The sequence below is a fragment of the Mauremys mutica genome, chromosome 13 (genome assembly GCF_020497125.1).
Source record: "Mauremys mutica isolate MM-2020 ecotype Southern chromosome 13, ASM2049712v1, whole genome shotgun sequence".
In the NCBI taxonomy this organism is placed as follows: Eukaryota; Metazoa; Chordata; order Testudines; family Geoemydidae; genus Mauremys; species Mauremys mutica.
The window spans coordinates 54,358,919-54,375,614 of NC_059084.1; the positions used below are offsets into that span (position 1 = coordinate 54,358,919).

At 49.7% G+C, this 16,696-nt stretch overlaps 1 protein-coding gene across 1 annotated transcript; it reads left to right on the forward strand.

Annotated features, from left to right (window-relative positions):
• The first annotated feature begins 876 nt into the window (after window positions 1–876).
• LOC123348555 (mast cell protease 1A-like) lies at window positions 877–8,286 on the forward strand. The gene is made up of 5 exons (XM_044986065.1): window positions 877–952; window positions 5,559–5,706; window positions 6,500–6,635; window positions 7,279–7,551; window positions 7,822–8,286. The coding sequence occupies exons 1-5, from the start codon at window positions 877–879 to the stop codon at window positions 7,969–7,971; spliced, it is 783 nt and encodes a 260-aa protein (XP_044842000.1). The 3' UTR covers window positions 7,972–8,286.
• Window positions 8,287–16,696: the final 8,410 nt, after the last annotated feature.

Sequence of the window (16,696 nt, forward strand, 5' to 3'; positions counted from 1 at the left end):
TAAGATGAACACACTTAGTAGATTACAAACTTTCTAATGACGCCATACAAGGGGTATTTAGTGTAAAGCATATTCCAGTTATGTCATATTCATAAGCATACTTCCATAAAGCATATGAAGTACGATGTCACAAGGATCGCCTCTGGATTCGGCCCTTGTGGGACCATGACTGGAGATTTTGTCCACCTGAAATGTCCACACCTCTAGCAGGACTTTGGCAAATTGGAAAGAGCTACAAGAACAAGCTGGCGGGGAGAGGTAAAAGGAGAGTGGTCTCCTGAGGATACAGGAGGTGAAGAAGGGACTTGGCCCCCTTCTGTAGGAACCTCCATGGGGCAGGGGTTTCTGGGAGCAGGGGGCTCCTCAACCTCTCTGGCCAAAGCAGGACAGGACCCGATGGCTGGCAGCTGGAGTCAGAAATGGTCTGGCTGAGACTAATATGCAACCATTAAACAACTGACCCAGGGCTGTAATGGAGACCAGAAATGCTGGGTGGGTTCTGGCTCTGGGGTGCCCACCAGGGGGTGGAGGTCACAATGGTCCCTCCTGACTTTGAAATCTATGGGTCTGGGTATCTCAGTGCAGAGAAGCCCAAGGGTGTTTCTTACACCTGTAGTAGGGAGGGGGCAGGGTTAACCACATCCGCAGCCAGGCCGAGCGGACACCAGAGCAGGAAGGAAACCACCCACCCTGATGTGGGCACAGCTGTGGCTGGAGGCATCTCCAATTGGCGTCTTCACCCCTGGGCCATCTGGGGTGGGAGATTTCGGGCACCAGGGTACACGTCCCTGTGGTTGGTAGGCCCTGCCCTCCCCTCCCCACACCTGGTCCATATAAGCCCCGGGGCTCAGGCAGAGGCTCCGTGCCCATCCCTGGATGTCTCTGACAATGCAGCTCTTGTTCTTTGTCCTGCTTCCCGTGGCCTTTCGCCTTCCTCCTGGGTCTCAGGCTGGTAAGTTTCTTTGAGGGGGGATAAGGGCCCATGGGCAGCGGGACCCTCATACCATATGGGGATCTGTGGGCCGCATTTATGGTCTCCCCCTTGCTCCTGCTGGGGCCAAGCACCTGTATCAAACCCTGTATCCTCTCCTGAGTGCGGCTGGGGCTCTCAGAGCAGCCCAAGGGGTTGGGTGGCCCATCCCCCACAGGCTCCTTTGGGACTCCACTGCCAGGGCCGATGCAGGGATATTTTGTGCCCAAGGCGAAACTTCCACCTTGCCCCCCGCCCCGTCACATCAGTTCATTGAGGGGCAAATCCCAACGAGCCTTTATAGACCCCGAGACCAGCCATGCCCAGGGGCTGCTCCCCAGACCAGATTCCCCCCTCCCCACCCCCCGAACTCCCCTGGAGAGTGCACAGCCCCCCGCGAGCCCTCCTCACCCCATCCCGGCGGCCCCCACCCCTAGTCCACTCACTGGCTTTGCCGGGCTTGGGCCGCTGCAGCAGCTCGGCAGGGAGGAGCTGCCTTCTGGGGGGGTCCTGAAGGCTCCTGCAGCAGATGCATGCGAGCAGAGGCCCCCGTGCGCCCCCCCTTCGCCACGCTCGGGCTCTGTGGCTCCTGGGAGTGCGGCAGCAGCTCAGATGCCCAGGAGCCGCAGAACCTGAGCATGGCGACGGGGGAAGCTGGGGGGCGCATGGGGGCATCTTCCCGCATGCATCTGCTGCAGGCTGCAGGAGCCCCCTGGGGGGGCGCCAGGCCACAGCCTCCCCACTAGCGCTGCTGCTGCCTTTGCAGGGCTCTTGCCTCCCTGCGCCGCACCGGCTCCTCCATGGCTGGGGCTCGCCGCTGCAAGCAGGACATTCTGGCTCTCCGGTGCCTCTGGAAGGCGGCTCCTCTCTGCCGAGCCAGGGCACTGCTTTTTGGTGCCCCCAGGGCTGTCCTTAGGATTGATGGGGCCCTATTCAGTATTATTAAACTGGTGCCCCTATGCCCCAGGGCAGCCTGAGCTTGCAGCTCAGCGGGGCAGAGGGATAAGGCAGAAGGCGCCCAACCCACCTCACCGTGGCGGAGAGTCGCAGTTCCCTGCAGAGACCCCTGTACCCTCTCCCTCCCACAGAATGGACTTGCAGAAGGTACCTAATTAAAAGCACTACACTTGGGAATAAAAAATGTCAGTCACAGCTTTTTTGATATGCCCTGAAGTTTGTCAGACATTTATTTGCAAAAACTTTGTAGTAAGGGCGAGTCAGCTGTCCTGCTGAATACAACATTCAATATTATGGACTACATGGTGCAGCTCTTCTCTGTTTTACATTTTCTTAATCAGTATTTCTAAGCTGATTTTATATTTCAAATGTACTCTTAAACATACTCATTCCAGATTACTACATATTTAACTCCCTGAAACAGACATTATTTTAAATTAATCAGTCACAGAGGTTTAGTGTGTTCATAGCAATGTTCATTGCTTTTAGAAAAAGAGGACGCTAATTTACTGTGTGTGAGCTCCATAACAATAGACACGTTTATGACATTTCACCAACTTTAAAAAATATCAGCGGGGTGGCCGTGTTAGTCTGGTTCTGTAAAAGCAGCAAAGAGTCCTGTGGCACCAGTGACAGATGTATTGGAGCATGAGCTTTCGTGGGTGAATACCCACTTCGTCGGATGCATCATGCTCTAAAACACCTGTTAGTCTAGAAGGTGTCACAGGACTCTTTGCTGCTTTTAAAAAATATGTTTCCAAAGATTTTAGGCATAACAAAGGATTTTATATCTTACTAAGGTACTGATTTTGCTTAAGACTAGTTCATCAGATAGTCAGAAGTAAAGAAAGGGAAACTCTTTGTCCAGCTATCTGGAAGCAAAGGGCTGTTGCTTCATTCAGGGCGGCGGCGGCGGCGGCGGTGGGGGGTGGGAACAGGGAAAAGGGAAGAGGGGGTGAAGGGAGATATGGGTGGACAGAAACGACAGGAAGACTTTGGAAGTAATTTTTTTTACTATAGTAATTAAAATGTGTATTTTAGCTAAGAGGGGTCTTTTGAAGAATTTATTTAAAAACCCATATGTCTGAAGATCCCATCATTTAAGGCTAAACATGATTGTGCATCTAAAAATCTGTGCAAGGATTTTTTAGAGATGTGATTTTATAATCTTCACCAACTCACTAATGACGTACTTTTAAAGCAAATTTTAAATTAAGGTCCTTTAGAGTAACATGTTCTGAGTCAATATGACAGTCCTCCACAACTGGTTTTGTCAGTACATTCAGAAACTGAAGGTAGATACCTGGGGGTTGGCAAATGCCTGTTAAATGTCTGCATTACCCCTTGACTGGCTCTTTAACAGTTTCAGTGCTGTGCTAATAGGTCTGGCAGACTGGCGACTTTTTCTCCTTTAACTACTAGATCCCTTTCCCAGGAAGACTCAGAGCCTGCAGGAAGGGTCAGAAGAGGGATAGGAAAAGCAGTTGGGTGGACACTAAGACCCAGCGGTGTCCCAAATTGTCAGGTGCCCTACCCAGCTGCCTATGCCTAGGGAAGGCCCTGGGTCCCCCCAATGACTTGATACCCTACACCACTGCCTAGTTTGCCTGGTGGTTGCACCAGCCCTGCCCACTGCCAATCCCTGTTCCATACACAGAGGTTGGCCATGGGGCTGGGCCACTGGGCTGGGACCGAAGAAATCTGGGACCATTCCCAGATCTGCCCAGGATCTCTGTGGACAGGGATTTGTATGGATTGAGGATGGTCACCGGAATCCCTTACGCAAGTTTACAAACAATCTCCCTGGGCCTCAGTTTCCCTATCTGTACGAAGTGAAGAATAATTCAGCTTGTGTCAGGACACTGCCTGGGTCAGTGAAAGGCCTGGAACAAGGGAGCCCCTGATCTCGGTTAGTTTCTGCGCAGCCCCTGGCATAATAGGGGCTGGATCTCAGTCTACGTGCCACCCTCACGCAAATAACGGCAATTTGTAAAAGGTGGGATTTTCCAACACACCCACCCACCTGCGTGGAGACTCTTCAGAGGTGATCAGAAACATTTTTTTATTTTCCAAGGGAAAAATCCCCAAAGTGGCACTTTTAAATTTTCACCTAAATATTACCCAACACTGGGGGGAAAGAATCAGTTTCACCACAATAATTCAGACGGGTTTGAGACGAGGCTTTCTAAGAAAAAATGACATTCGTGAAAAGTTTTGTGGGTCAGTCTGGGAGCAGCCCTGGCTGGTCACTGAGGGATGATGGAGAAGATGCATCCACAAGGGACCTGTCTGTGCCCTTCCAGGGGCTGCCTGGCCTAATCTGAGGTGACTTCGGCCCCCAAAGCTGTTAACCCCAGGCAGTGCGATTACTGACCCACTCCTGGTTCTTTCCATGGTGGCCAAGCTTAGGATGTCAATGCTCCAATCTTCGATTGTTGGTCGCTTTTTGGATTTCCATTTCTGTGGGGCTGGTCTGTTCACCACTGTTAGTGCTCTGCTTAGCCAGAGTCTTTCAGATTTATTCTGCTTCCAATTAACAATCATTAGGTTGAAAATTACAGGTTTAATTTTATTTGATAGGAAAAAATTTACTCTCCAATTGAGTTCCACCCAAAGCCTATGTGTCTAGGTGCCTTCCCGGAGCATATGGTTTAAGTCAGCACCTGCCGAATCACAGAACCAATATTTGTCTGACTCAGGAGCATCTGGTTTGAACAGTGGAAGGACGGTCTGGGACCTCCTGCATATGATTCCTGTGGAATTAATCTTAAATGTAGCTCCAAGGAGCAGTTCGAAGCACTGGTTAACGTTTATTTCCATTTGGTTAGCAGAAAATCATTGGCCTTGTTCCTCCTCCCAGTGCTTGTCTAGGTGATCGGTATTTAGTTCAAATTTGCTGGCCAGGTGTGCATATAATGTTCCATAGCTCCTGGCAATCTGGGTAACATCCGGAGAAATGAAAGCAGTAAAGGGTCAGGGATAGTGAAGTCATCGGGGCTAAACAGATGGGGGGGCGGCATGTTTCCATTTCATACCTCGTCACTCCATCTTAGTCTGTAGCGTGACCAAAGAGAAAATTGTTTTGGCGACCGAAAACTTACAAACTGTCAGCTGAAAAGTGCCAAAAGGTGGGGGAAATGACCAGTTTGCCAAGAAAAACGCTAAAATGTTTGAGGTGAGGAGACGCTTTCTGGGAATTTTTTCATTATCTAGAAAACCAGATTTTCTGTACAAAAACAGTTTGGAGGGGCAGCTTGGCAGCAGCCCTCGCCTGTCACTGGGGGTTGAAGGAGAAGGTGAAACATCATCAGGGGACGTGTCTGTGGCATTCTGGGTGCTACTGGCCCCCAAAGCTGTTAAATCAAGGCAGTGTGGTTACTGACCTGCTCCCAGTGCATTTGGCACTGATTCTCCACCCAGGGAGATGAGAGCTTTAGATTTACCCCAGGGGTGTCCAGTGTGGGGGAGAGCTCAGCACGGGGCACAGTTCCTGGGACAAGAATCCCCCAGGGAGAGCATCACAGGGGGAGGGTTGAGGCTGTGGGGACTCCCCTTTAGGATGGGTAGATTGATCTCAGCCTGGCCCAGGGAGACAATGGGCCTCTTTACATGAATCTGTCCCCACCCCCAGGTGAGATCATCGGGGGCCGGGAAGCCCAGCCCCATTCCAGACCCTACATGGCCTATCTGTCTCTATGGCGTGGACACAAGAGCTCCTTCTGCGGTGGGTTCCTGGTGTCGGAGAACTTTGTGCTGACGGCCGCTCACTGCAATGGAGAGTAAGCGCCTCCGTGCTGGGGATGTCGGGGCAGGTCGGGGTTAGCAGGTGATGGGGGAGCCGGGAGCTCTGGTGCCATCGTAGGTTGCAGGGAAAGAGCAGTGAGTGCGACAGGCTGGGAGAGCAGAGCCCAGCGTCTGATCTGCTCAGGGGGTGTCAATGTGTCTCTAGGGGCCTCTGCAAACCATGGTCCAGCACCAGTGCTGGGTAAATCAATGGAGCTATGCTTGATTGACACCAGCTAGGGGTCTGGCCCCATAGATTCCAGTGAAGCTCTGGCCCATTGCACCAGCTTTGGATGTGGCCCTTTGTCCTGACCTGGGCATGGAGGGGCTCACAGGGCTCTGCTCTAGGGGGAGCTGTGTATAGACCCCTCTCTGGATCTAATTGGGGAGGAGTCACCGGGCTGCAGGGGAGCTAAGATCCAGAGGCCAGGAGGACAATGGGGAGTGAAGGAACTCAGAGAAACAGCACAAGGGGTGGTAGAGACTCTGTCTGGGACCCCAACACCACTGGGCAGGGGCTTTATGCTGCAACTGGCACCCCCTAGAGGGAAAAGGCCCTGTGTCCCATTGCCTGCCCCAGTGAGCCAGCCAGTCCTCTGCCCTGAGGTCAGATCAGACCAGCCATGTGTCTAGGGATATGTACATTATTTCAGGCTATAAGCTGAGTCCTAGATCTCTTCCTGAGAGCCCCCAAAATAAGTATTTCACGAGTCAGACACACAGGGACCCATCCCCACCTCATGTGCACTGTTGCCTCTAATGCACCATGTGTTCCTCTTGGCTTTACAGCATCATCACTGTCAGGCTGGGAACCCACAACCTTAGGAATTGGGAATACAATGAACAGAGGATCCCTGTCTGTCGCTCAATCCCCCACCCGCAATACAACAAAGTGACCCTTAACAATGACATCATGCTGCTGCAGGTACCACCCCATCCCATCACCCCGACCCCAGTGACCTCACACTGCTACAGGTACCGCCCCTTCCCATCATCCCCCCCAGTGACCTCACACTGCTACAGGTACCGCCCCCTCCCATCATCCCCCCCCAGTGACCTCACACTGCTACAGGTACCGCCCCCTCCCATCATCCCCCCCCAGTGACCTCACACTGCTACAGGTACCGCCCCCTCCCATCATACCCCCCCAGTGACCTCACACTGCTACAGGTACCGCCCCCTCCCATCATCCCCCCCAGTGACCTCACACTGCTACAGGTACCGCCCCCTCCCATCATCCCCCCCAGTGACCTCACACTGCTGCAGGCACCGCCCCCATCCCATCATACCCCCCCAGTGACCTCACACTGCTACAGGTACCGCCCCCATCCCATCACCCCGCCCCCAGTGACTTCACACTGCTGCAGGTACCACCCCCATCCCATCACCCCACCTCCAGTGACCTCACACTGCTGCAGGCACCGCCCCCATCCCATCACCCTGCCCCCAGTGACCTCAGGGCCTTGCATTGGCTCTAATTTCCCTCTTCTTGGACTGGGACGTCTCTGCCCATCATCGTCTCTGACCTGTGTATTGACCCTGGTCCTTGTGTCCTCTCTTCTTTGTAGCTGGGGCACAAAGCACGGCTCAATGGGTATGTCAGGCGCATCCCCTTGCCCCTGCCCCATCAGCGAATGCGTCCAGGAACCGTGTGCAGCGTCGCTGGCTGGGGCCGGACTAGTGCACACAATCAGCTGAGCTCGGACACACTCCGGGAGACGGACGTGGTGGTGATGCCGGATGCTGCGTGTCCGAGGGATCCTGATGGGATATACCGTAACTATAACGCCTCCACCATGATGTGTGTGGGGGACCCAGAAAAGGGCAAAAGTTCTTTCCGGGTAAATCTCCTGCCTTCAAGCTCCCGTGACAAATTGTTATTATTTATGAGCCTATTGGTGTTGCAGTCGGGCTGCAGAGCGCAGGTCAGAGATCAGTCCCTGCTATGCTCGGTGCTGTACAAATGAATGGGAAAATAGCTAATCATCTCCCAGAGGAGGCAGAGACCAGGTGGTTGCCTGGGACGGGAGGGTGTGATGCTGAGACTGGCTGGGCTTGCGGGCGGTGCTGCTGAGATCTGTTAATTAACTGTCTCTTGTTCTGTTTCTCAGGGTGACTCTGGGGGGCCCCTGGTGTGCCAGGGAAGAGCCCAGGGCATTGTCTCTTGGGGATCCGAGGATGGGACCCCCCCAGCAGTGTACACAAGAGTCTCCACCTACATCCCCTGGATACGGGCGACGATGAGGAGGCTGCAGCCCTGAGCCGTGCTGGGAATCGCTGCAGGGGCTGGAGCTGCACCGCTCCTGTCCTTTGGGGAGGCCCAGAGGGCTGAGTCCCCCCAGGCTGATCTCCCCCACCCCAGACATCGCTCCTCTCAGGCAATGCCCAACCCATGAACATCAAGGCAGGGAGCCTGGGGGAGTTAGGAGCCATGTTCAATTCCAACTCCCTCAGCTCCCCTGGCAATCCCAACCCAGGCCCTTAGGCTGCGTCTTCGCTAGGGAATCAGCTGATTTATTTCCCCTGGGGTAACGGACACTGGCCAAACCCTGGGGCAGACCCGGCAGTTTGTAGCTCTCCCCCATGTCAGCCGGTCGAGTGACCATTTATGGGAGATCCTCGTCATTACCTGACCTGCTAACTCCTGTTAAAACTGCAGCCTGCCCTGTCCTCACTGGGCCTTTTCCACGTTATTTCCCCCGGGGGTAGCCACCGCGCATTCCAAAGACCCCTGTTCCCAGCTACCACAAGGGGAGCGGGAGTTTGTTCATGGGAAGGAAAATTAGGAAATTATGCACTGAACTGATTTCAGCTGAAATGACAGCTCTGAGCGCCTCCTTTTAACCTTCCCTGCCCTGCCCTGCTCTGCCCTGCTGCGCGGCCTGGTGCATTTCGCTCGCTGCCTCTTATCCAGCAATCAATAAAAATGAAGTTGCAAACAATGAAGTGGTGCCTTCCTGGTAACTGAATGAACACCCCCAGCCTCGGACTCCCAGCTAACTTGTACCTAGCAGGGTAACCAGGTGTCAGAGTCTACCCTCACTTGAAACTGGGCGGTTTCAAAGTGAGGACCCGCATGTATTCCCCCACCCTAAAATCCTAGGGTAGGTCTCCACTTTTGCTGCCACCACCCGGTCAATTTCGTGGGCCGGGACACCCCTGTTTCCCCCCTGTCTCCCTTCAAAGACACTCCCTGGGAACACAGATCAATTCACAGAGGAGGAACCTTCCCCCTCCCCCCTCTCTCCAGCCTGCTCTGGAGACAGAGATACCTTGATTCAACTCCTTGAATCTCACACACACAGGGAAGCAGCCCACTTCCCCCCCCCCTCCCTCTCTCTCCCAGCCACCCTGGAGAGATATACACTGATTCAACTCTGTGAATCACTGAGAGAGAGTGTCTCGGCCCCTTCCCCGATCCACAGTAGAAGGGATTTAATCAAATCTTTATAGAAAGAATTTATTAAAAGAAAAACAAGAAAATACAGAATCTCTATGAGTCCAAGCTGGACACTCATAGGGTATAACCTTGCTACGTTCTGGAGAGAATCCTCTCTCTTTCTCAGTACAACCAGTACAAGCAGAATTAAGAATAATCAACAACAAACACACAGAATTGCAAACATAGGATTATTAGATAAGGACACAAAGTATCTTTCTAATACTCACTATCTTGACTAGAAGAAATTAGTTCAGAAAGGTGGAAGCTGGTAGACTTGATTAAAACATCTGGACTCTTGTAATTCCAAACGGCCAAAGACAAAGACCCCCCCCCAAACAGAGGGAAAAGTTCCCTCCTAGGAGTTTCAAATTCTCTTCCCTGATTGGTCCTCAGGTCAGGTGCCCACCAGGTACTATGCTTTAACCCTTTACTAACTATTCATGACACCAGGGTTTGGGGCCCGGTGGGGAATTCACCCCCTGGGTTTGAGTAATTCATGCCGGATCTGCCAGAAAGGCAAGGAAAATCACAGGTGTAAAAGCAAATCACTGTGTGTGCTGTCAGCTCGCCTGACTCTCGTATCCCACCGCTAACACCAAGGCCAGCTCCCTGCCACAGGGCCGCCCAGAAGATTCTGGGGGCCTGAGGTCTTCGGCGGTGGGGGGCCCCCGCTTCGGCGGTAATTCGATGGCGGGGGGGTTCCTTCTGCTCCGGGACCCACCGCCGAAATGCCCCGAAGATTCGCAGCAGGGACCCCCCAACACCGAATTACCGCCAAAGCGGGACCCGCCGCCGAAGTGCAGCCGAGTCTTGGGCAGTAATTCGGAGGCGGGTCCCACTTTGGTGGTAATTTGGCTGCGGGGGTCCTTCTGCCCCGGAGTAGAAGGACCTCCCCCCCGCCGGTAAAGACCTGGAGCAGAAGGAGCTCCGGGGCCTGGACCCCACGAGAGTTTTCCGGGGGCCCCGGAGCAAGTGAAGGACCCCGTTCCAGGAGCCCCGAAAAACTCTCGTGGGGGCCCCTGCAGGGCCCGGGGCCTCGGGCAAATTGTCCCACTTGCCCCCCCTCTGGGCAGCCCTGCCAACAGGAGTGCACTTTAGGCCACTGGAGGAGAACTCGGTACCAGGGTATTCTTAGTTCCCTTGTACGTCATTCCTCTTCCACTCTGCACCTGTCTGGGGACAGAGGGGTCACAAACAGCAGGCAGGCCAGGCCCTCCATCAGGCATCTCAGCCCAGATGTCAAGGCCTGATCCCAAGGAGCCTCTGTGTCTCCCCGCCTCCCCCACCATCCAACTGACTCTAATCAGGGGCTATTCAGGCAGGAGGCAAACTCCATTGCTGTTTGCACCAGCTCCCCTGCAAAGAAAATACCAGTCAAACCGAGCCCAGTGCAGCAGGGATCCACAGACCAGATGCAGATTTGATGCTCTGGGAAGAGACGTCTCAGACTGGAACAGACAGGAAAAAACCCCAAGTAGTACTTTTAAATTTTCACCTAAATATCACCCTACACTGGGGGGAAAGAATCAGTTTCACCACAATAATTTAGACAGGTTTGAGACGAGGCTTTCTGAGAAAAAGTTACATTTGTAAAAAGTTTGGCAGATCACTCTGGCTGCTACTTGTGGGCTGCTCACTGAATGATATAAGATTACCATGGCACGCATGACATGGATTAAAAGCTGGCTAAATGAGAGGTCTCAAGATATAATTGTAAATGGGGAATCATCATCAAATAGGTGTGTTTCTTCTGGGGGTCAGGTATCGGTTCTTATCCAATGCAATTTACCATTTTTATCAAAGGTATCACTGATATGTTTGCAGATGACTCAGAGATTGGGGGAGTGATAAACAATGAAGACGAAAGGGCACCGACACAGAGTGATCTGGATTGTTTGGTAAACTGGGTGCAAGCAAACATTACACTTTTTAACATGGCTCAACGTCAGTGTATACATCCAAGACAAAAGAATGTCAGACATACCTACAGGATGGGGACTCTATCCTGGGAAGCAGCGACTCTTCAGAAGATTTAGGGGTTGCGGTGGATAAGTAGCTGAACATGAGCTCCCAGTGTGATGCTGTGGCCAAAATGGCTAATGTGATCCTAGGATGCATAAACGGGAATTTCGAGTAGGATTATAGAGGTAATTTTACCTCTGGATTTGGTTTACCATTTACCACTGGTGCAACTGATGCTGGAATCCTGTATCCAGATCTGGGGCCCACAATTAAAGAAATATTTCGATAAATTGGGGAGGGGTCTGAGAAGAGCCATGAGAATGATCAAAGGATTAGAAAACTTGCCTTACAGTGATAGACTCAAAGAGCTCAGTCTGTTTAGCTTAACAAAGAGAAAGCTATTGGGTGACATGATCACAATCTAGACGTAACTACACAGGGAACAAAGATTTAACAATGGGCTCTTCAATCTTTCAGAGAAAGGTCAACACAATCCAAAGGCTGGAGGCTAAAGCTAGACAAATTCAGACTGGAAATAAGGTGTACATTTTTAAACAGTGAGGGTAATTAACCATTGGAACGACCGGCCAAGAATCATGGTCGATTCTTGATCACTGACAATTTTAATATGAAGACTGGATGTTTTTTCTAAATGATTCGCTCTGGGAATAATTGTGGGACAGTTCTCTGGGCAGTGTTACACAGGAGGTCAGAGTAGATGATCACCATTGTCCCTCCAGGCCTTGGAATGAATTTAGATGCAGGGAGGGATGGACGGATGGATGTGTGTGGGGATGGATGGATGTGCAGATGGCTGGCATGGCTGCCTGGCTGGATAGGTGAGGATGAATTCAAGGATGGATAGATGGATAGGCAGGGATGGTGTCATAACCATACAGCTAAGGGTAGCCTAAAATTCCTCCGTTACCTGTAAGGGGTTAAGAAGCTCAATAACCTGGTTGGCACCTGACCAAAAGGACCAAATGGGGAAAGAAGATACTTTCAAATCTGGGGGGGGGGGTTGTTTGTGCTCTTTGATTGTGTGTTCTCTCCTGGGACTGAGGGGGGCTCCCAGGCAGAAATCCATCTCCCCCAAACAATCCTGAAATTAGTCTCTAATAAGTAAGTAAAGCCAGGCAAGGTGTGTTAGGTTATCTTTTGTTTTAGCTTGTGATTTTTCCCTGTGCTGGAGGGAGGTTTATTCCTGTTTTTTTTTTGTAACTTTGAAACAAAGCCTAGAGGGAGTTCCTCTGTGTTTTTGAATCTTTTGTTACCCTGTGAAGTTATCTTCCATCCTGATTTTACAGAGGTGATTCTTTTACTTTTTTTTTTTTAATAAAATTCTTCTTTTAAGAACCTGATTGATTTTCAGTGTCCTAAAGACCCAGGGGGGTTGATCTGTGTTCACTTTGTAACTATTTGGTTAGGATATTATTCTCCAGCCTCCCCAGGAAAGGTGGTGAAGGGGCTTGGGGGGATATTTTGGGGGAGGTAGGGCTCCAAGTGGCCCTTCCTGAATGTTTGTTTAAATCACTTGGTGGTGGCAGCAATACCAAGGGCAAGAAAAGGAATTTGTGCCTTAGGGATGTTTTTAACCTAAGCTGGTAGAAAATAAACTTAGGGGGTCTTTCATGCGGTCTCCACATCTGTACCCCAGAGTTCAGAGTGGGGAGGGAACCCTGACAGATGGATAGATGGATAGACAGATCGAGGGACAGATGGATGGACGGATGGATGTGTGACGGGTTGGATCACAGAAACCCCCTTGGGGCTTCCAATTGATGTGCCAAGACTACTTCTTCCCCTGCCTTCCCTGCCAACTCGGGACTCCAGAAGCCTCTCTGGTTGTGCCAGACATGCTTGCGGGCTACAAACACAGACCCAGGTCTGAACCACGTCCCACAAACTGGAGGCTTAACTGAAAGCAGCTTAAGAAGTGTTCCTGTCTCGAACACTTAAATGCCCAACTCCCAATGGGGTCCAAACCCCAAATAAATCTGTTTTACCCTGTATAAAGCTTATGCAGGGTAAACTCATCAATTGTTCACCTTCTATAACACTGATAGAGAGATATGCACAGCTGCAGCCCCCCCCCCCCCGGTATTAATACATACTCTGGGTTAATTAATAAGTAAAAAGTGATTTTATTACATACAAAAGGTAGGATTTAAGTGGTTCCAAGTAATAACAGACAGAACAAAGTGAATTACCAAGCAAAATAAAATAAAACATGGAAGTCTATGCCTAATACAGTAAGGAGCTGAATACAGATAAAATCTCACCCACAGAGATGTTCCAATAAGCCTCTTTTATAGACTAGCCTCCTTCTAGTCTGTGTCCAGCAATCGCTCACACCCCCTGTGGTTACTGTCCTTTGTCCCAGTTTCTTTCGGGTATCCTTGGGGGTGGAGAGGCTCTCTCTTGAGCCAGCTGAGGACCAAAATAGAGGGGTCTCCAAAGGCTTTATATAGTTTCTTCTTGTGGGTCTAAACCCCTTCCTCCACCTGTGCAGAATCCCAGCTGCAAGATGGAGTTTTGGAGTCACATGGGCAAGTCACATGTCCATGGGTGACTCAGAACTTTACAGGCCAAGCCACATAGCCAGGAAAGCTCAGGTGTGGATTGGCGTCTGACAGAACAAGGAGTAATGGTCTCAAGTTGCAGAGGGGGAGGTTTAGGTTGGACATTAGGAAAAACTTTTTCACTAGTAGGGTGGTGAAGAAATGGAAAGGGAGGTGGTGGAATCTCCTTCCTTAGAGGTTTTTAAGGTCAGGCTTGACAAAGCCCTGGCTGGGATGATTTAGTTAAGTTTGGTCCTGCTTTGAGCAGGGGGTTGGACTAGATGACCTCCTGAGGTCCCTTCCAACCCTGAGATTCTATGATTCTATGATTCTATAAGGTCTATTGTCAGTTTAAGTGCTTCTTGATTGGGCTCTTAAGTTGCACATTCCTCTCAAAAGAAACTGACCAAATGCCTTACTCAGACTACCTAAAATTAAACAAGTACACAGCCCATATTCATTACTTCAAATACAAAAATGACACATGCATACAAATAGGATGAATATATTCAGTAGATCAGAACCTTTGCAGAGAGATGTTACATGGCATATGTAGCATAAAACATATTCCAGTGATGTCATATATACATTTATAAGCATATCTCCATAAAGCCTTATGGGGCGCAACGTCACGGTGATGGGACGGATGGGCTTTTCCACCATAGGGATGACACTCGCCACATTGGCTCACCCTCCTGCTTTAGTAAGCCCAATCTAACCTGAAACAATTACCTAGAATTAAATCAACATCAACAAACAAATGTAACTAAACAAATAAGATCTGAACAATTCAAAAATCAGAAGAAAGAAAGAAATGTAGGACTGGAAGGGACCCCGAGAGGTCATCTAGTCCAGTCCCCTGCACTCATGGCAGGACTAAGTATTATAGAGACAATCCCTGACAGGTATTTTCTAACCTGCTCTTAAACATCTCCAGCGATGGTGTGATAAATGAAGCGGGGTGGGTAGCTCCATTTTATGGACACCCTGCCAACCAGTCAGCTATAAAATTCCCCTTAGTAGTTGTTCTCTACCTGCTTTACCTGTAAAGGGTTAAAAAGTTTCCCTGCATAGGTAAAAGAAAGGGAGTGGGCACCTGACTAAAAGAGCCAATGGGAAGGCTAGAACTTTTTAAAATTGGGGGGGAAATTCCCCTTTGTCTGTTGTTGTTCTGAGGGAGAAGCAGAACCAGGGCTGGAACTATACTGTAAAAAGATTGAGTCCAGGTATGAAAAATCATCTGAATCATACCTAGAAACTACTCACTTGAAACCCCCAGATATATAAGTAGATCAGGAAATGTCTAGGAAGACGTGATCAGGTTTATTTCTTTTTATTTCTTTATGGCTTGTGGACTCTGCTGTGCTAACCCCAAATGCTTTTGTTTTGCTTGTAATTTTTAAGCTGGACCTCAAGAAGGTTATTCTTGATGCTTAATTCTTGTAAGTGGGTTTTTTTAAATCTAGCAATAGCCTGAGTTTTCAAATGTATTTTCTTTCTTTTTGGTTTTAATAACATTTACCTTTTTTAAGAACAGAATTGGATTTTGTGTCCTAAGAGGTTTGTGAACATGTTATTTAATTAGCTGGTGGCAACAGCTGGTTTCCTTTCTCAGCTCTTCCCCAGAGGGGGGTGAAAGGGCTTGAGGGTACCCCACAGGGAGGAATTCCCAAGTGTGCCTTCCTGGGTTCTCAAAGGGGTTTTTGCACGTGGGTGATAGCAGCATCTACCCATCTAAAGTCAGAGAGAAGCTGTAACTTTGGGAGTTTAATACAAGCCTGGAGTGGCCAGTATTAATTTTAAAAATCCTTGTGGGTCCCCAACTTCTGCAATCAAAGTGCCTAAGTGAGGAATCAGCCTTAACAGATGGAGATTCCACAACCTCCCTAGGCAATTTATTCCCGTGCTTAACCACTCAGACAGTCAGGATTTTTTTCCTAATGTCCAACCTAAATCTCCCTTGCTTCAATTTAAGCCCATTGCTTCCTGTCCTTGGTGGTAAAGAACAATTTATCACCCTCCCATTCATAGTAATCTTTTAGGTATTTGCAGACTTGAATCTTTCTTCAGAGGTCATGTGTTCTAGTCCCTTAATCATTTTTGTTGCCCTCCTTTGCACTTCCTCCAATTTCTCCACATCATTCCTGAAGTGCAGGGCCCTCAGCTGAACACACTCCAGCTGAGGACTAGTCAGTGCTGAGTACAGCAGAAGAATTACTTCTCGTGCCTTGCTTACAACACTCCTGCTAATACAGCCCAGAACGACGTTGGCTTGTTTTGCAACAGGATTCCATTGTTGACTCATATTTAATTTGTGGTCCAGTATAACCCCAGATACTTTTCTGCAGAACTCCTTCCCAGGCAGTCATTTCCCATTTCGTATATGTGCAACGGATTGTTCCTTCCTAAGTACAATTATTTGCATTTGTCCTTATTGAACTGTGTCCTATTTATTTCAACCATCTCTGCGGTTTGTCAAGATCATTTTGAATTCTAATCCCGTCCTCCAAACCACTCGCAACCCCTCCCAGCTTGGTATCATCTGCACACTTTATCAGTGTACTCTCTATGCCACTACCTAAATCATTGATGAAGTTATTGAATAGAACCTGACTCAGGACAGATCCCTGCAGGACCCCACTCAATGTGCCCTTCCTGCTTGTCTGTGAACCACTGATAACGACACTCTGGGAACAGGTTTCCAACCAGTTGTGCGCCCACCATATAGTAGGTTCATCTAGGCTACATTTCCCTAGTTTGTTTACGAGAAGATCATACGAGACAGTACCAAAAGCTTTACTAAACTCGAGATAAATCACATCTACTGCTCCCCACCTATCAACTAGGCTTGTTACCCTATCAAAGGAGACTAGGTTGGTTAGACATGATTTGTTCTTGACAAATCCATGTTAACTCTTAGTTATCACTTTCCTTTCTTTTAGGTGCTTACAATCATAGAGTCATAGAATATCAGGGTTGGAAGGGACCTCAGGAGGTCATCTAGTCCAACCCCTGCTCAAA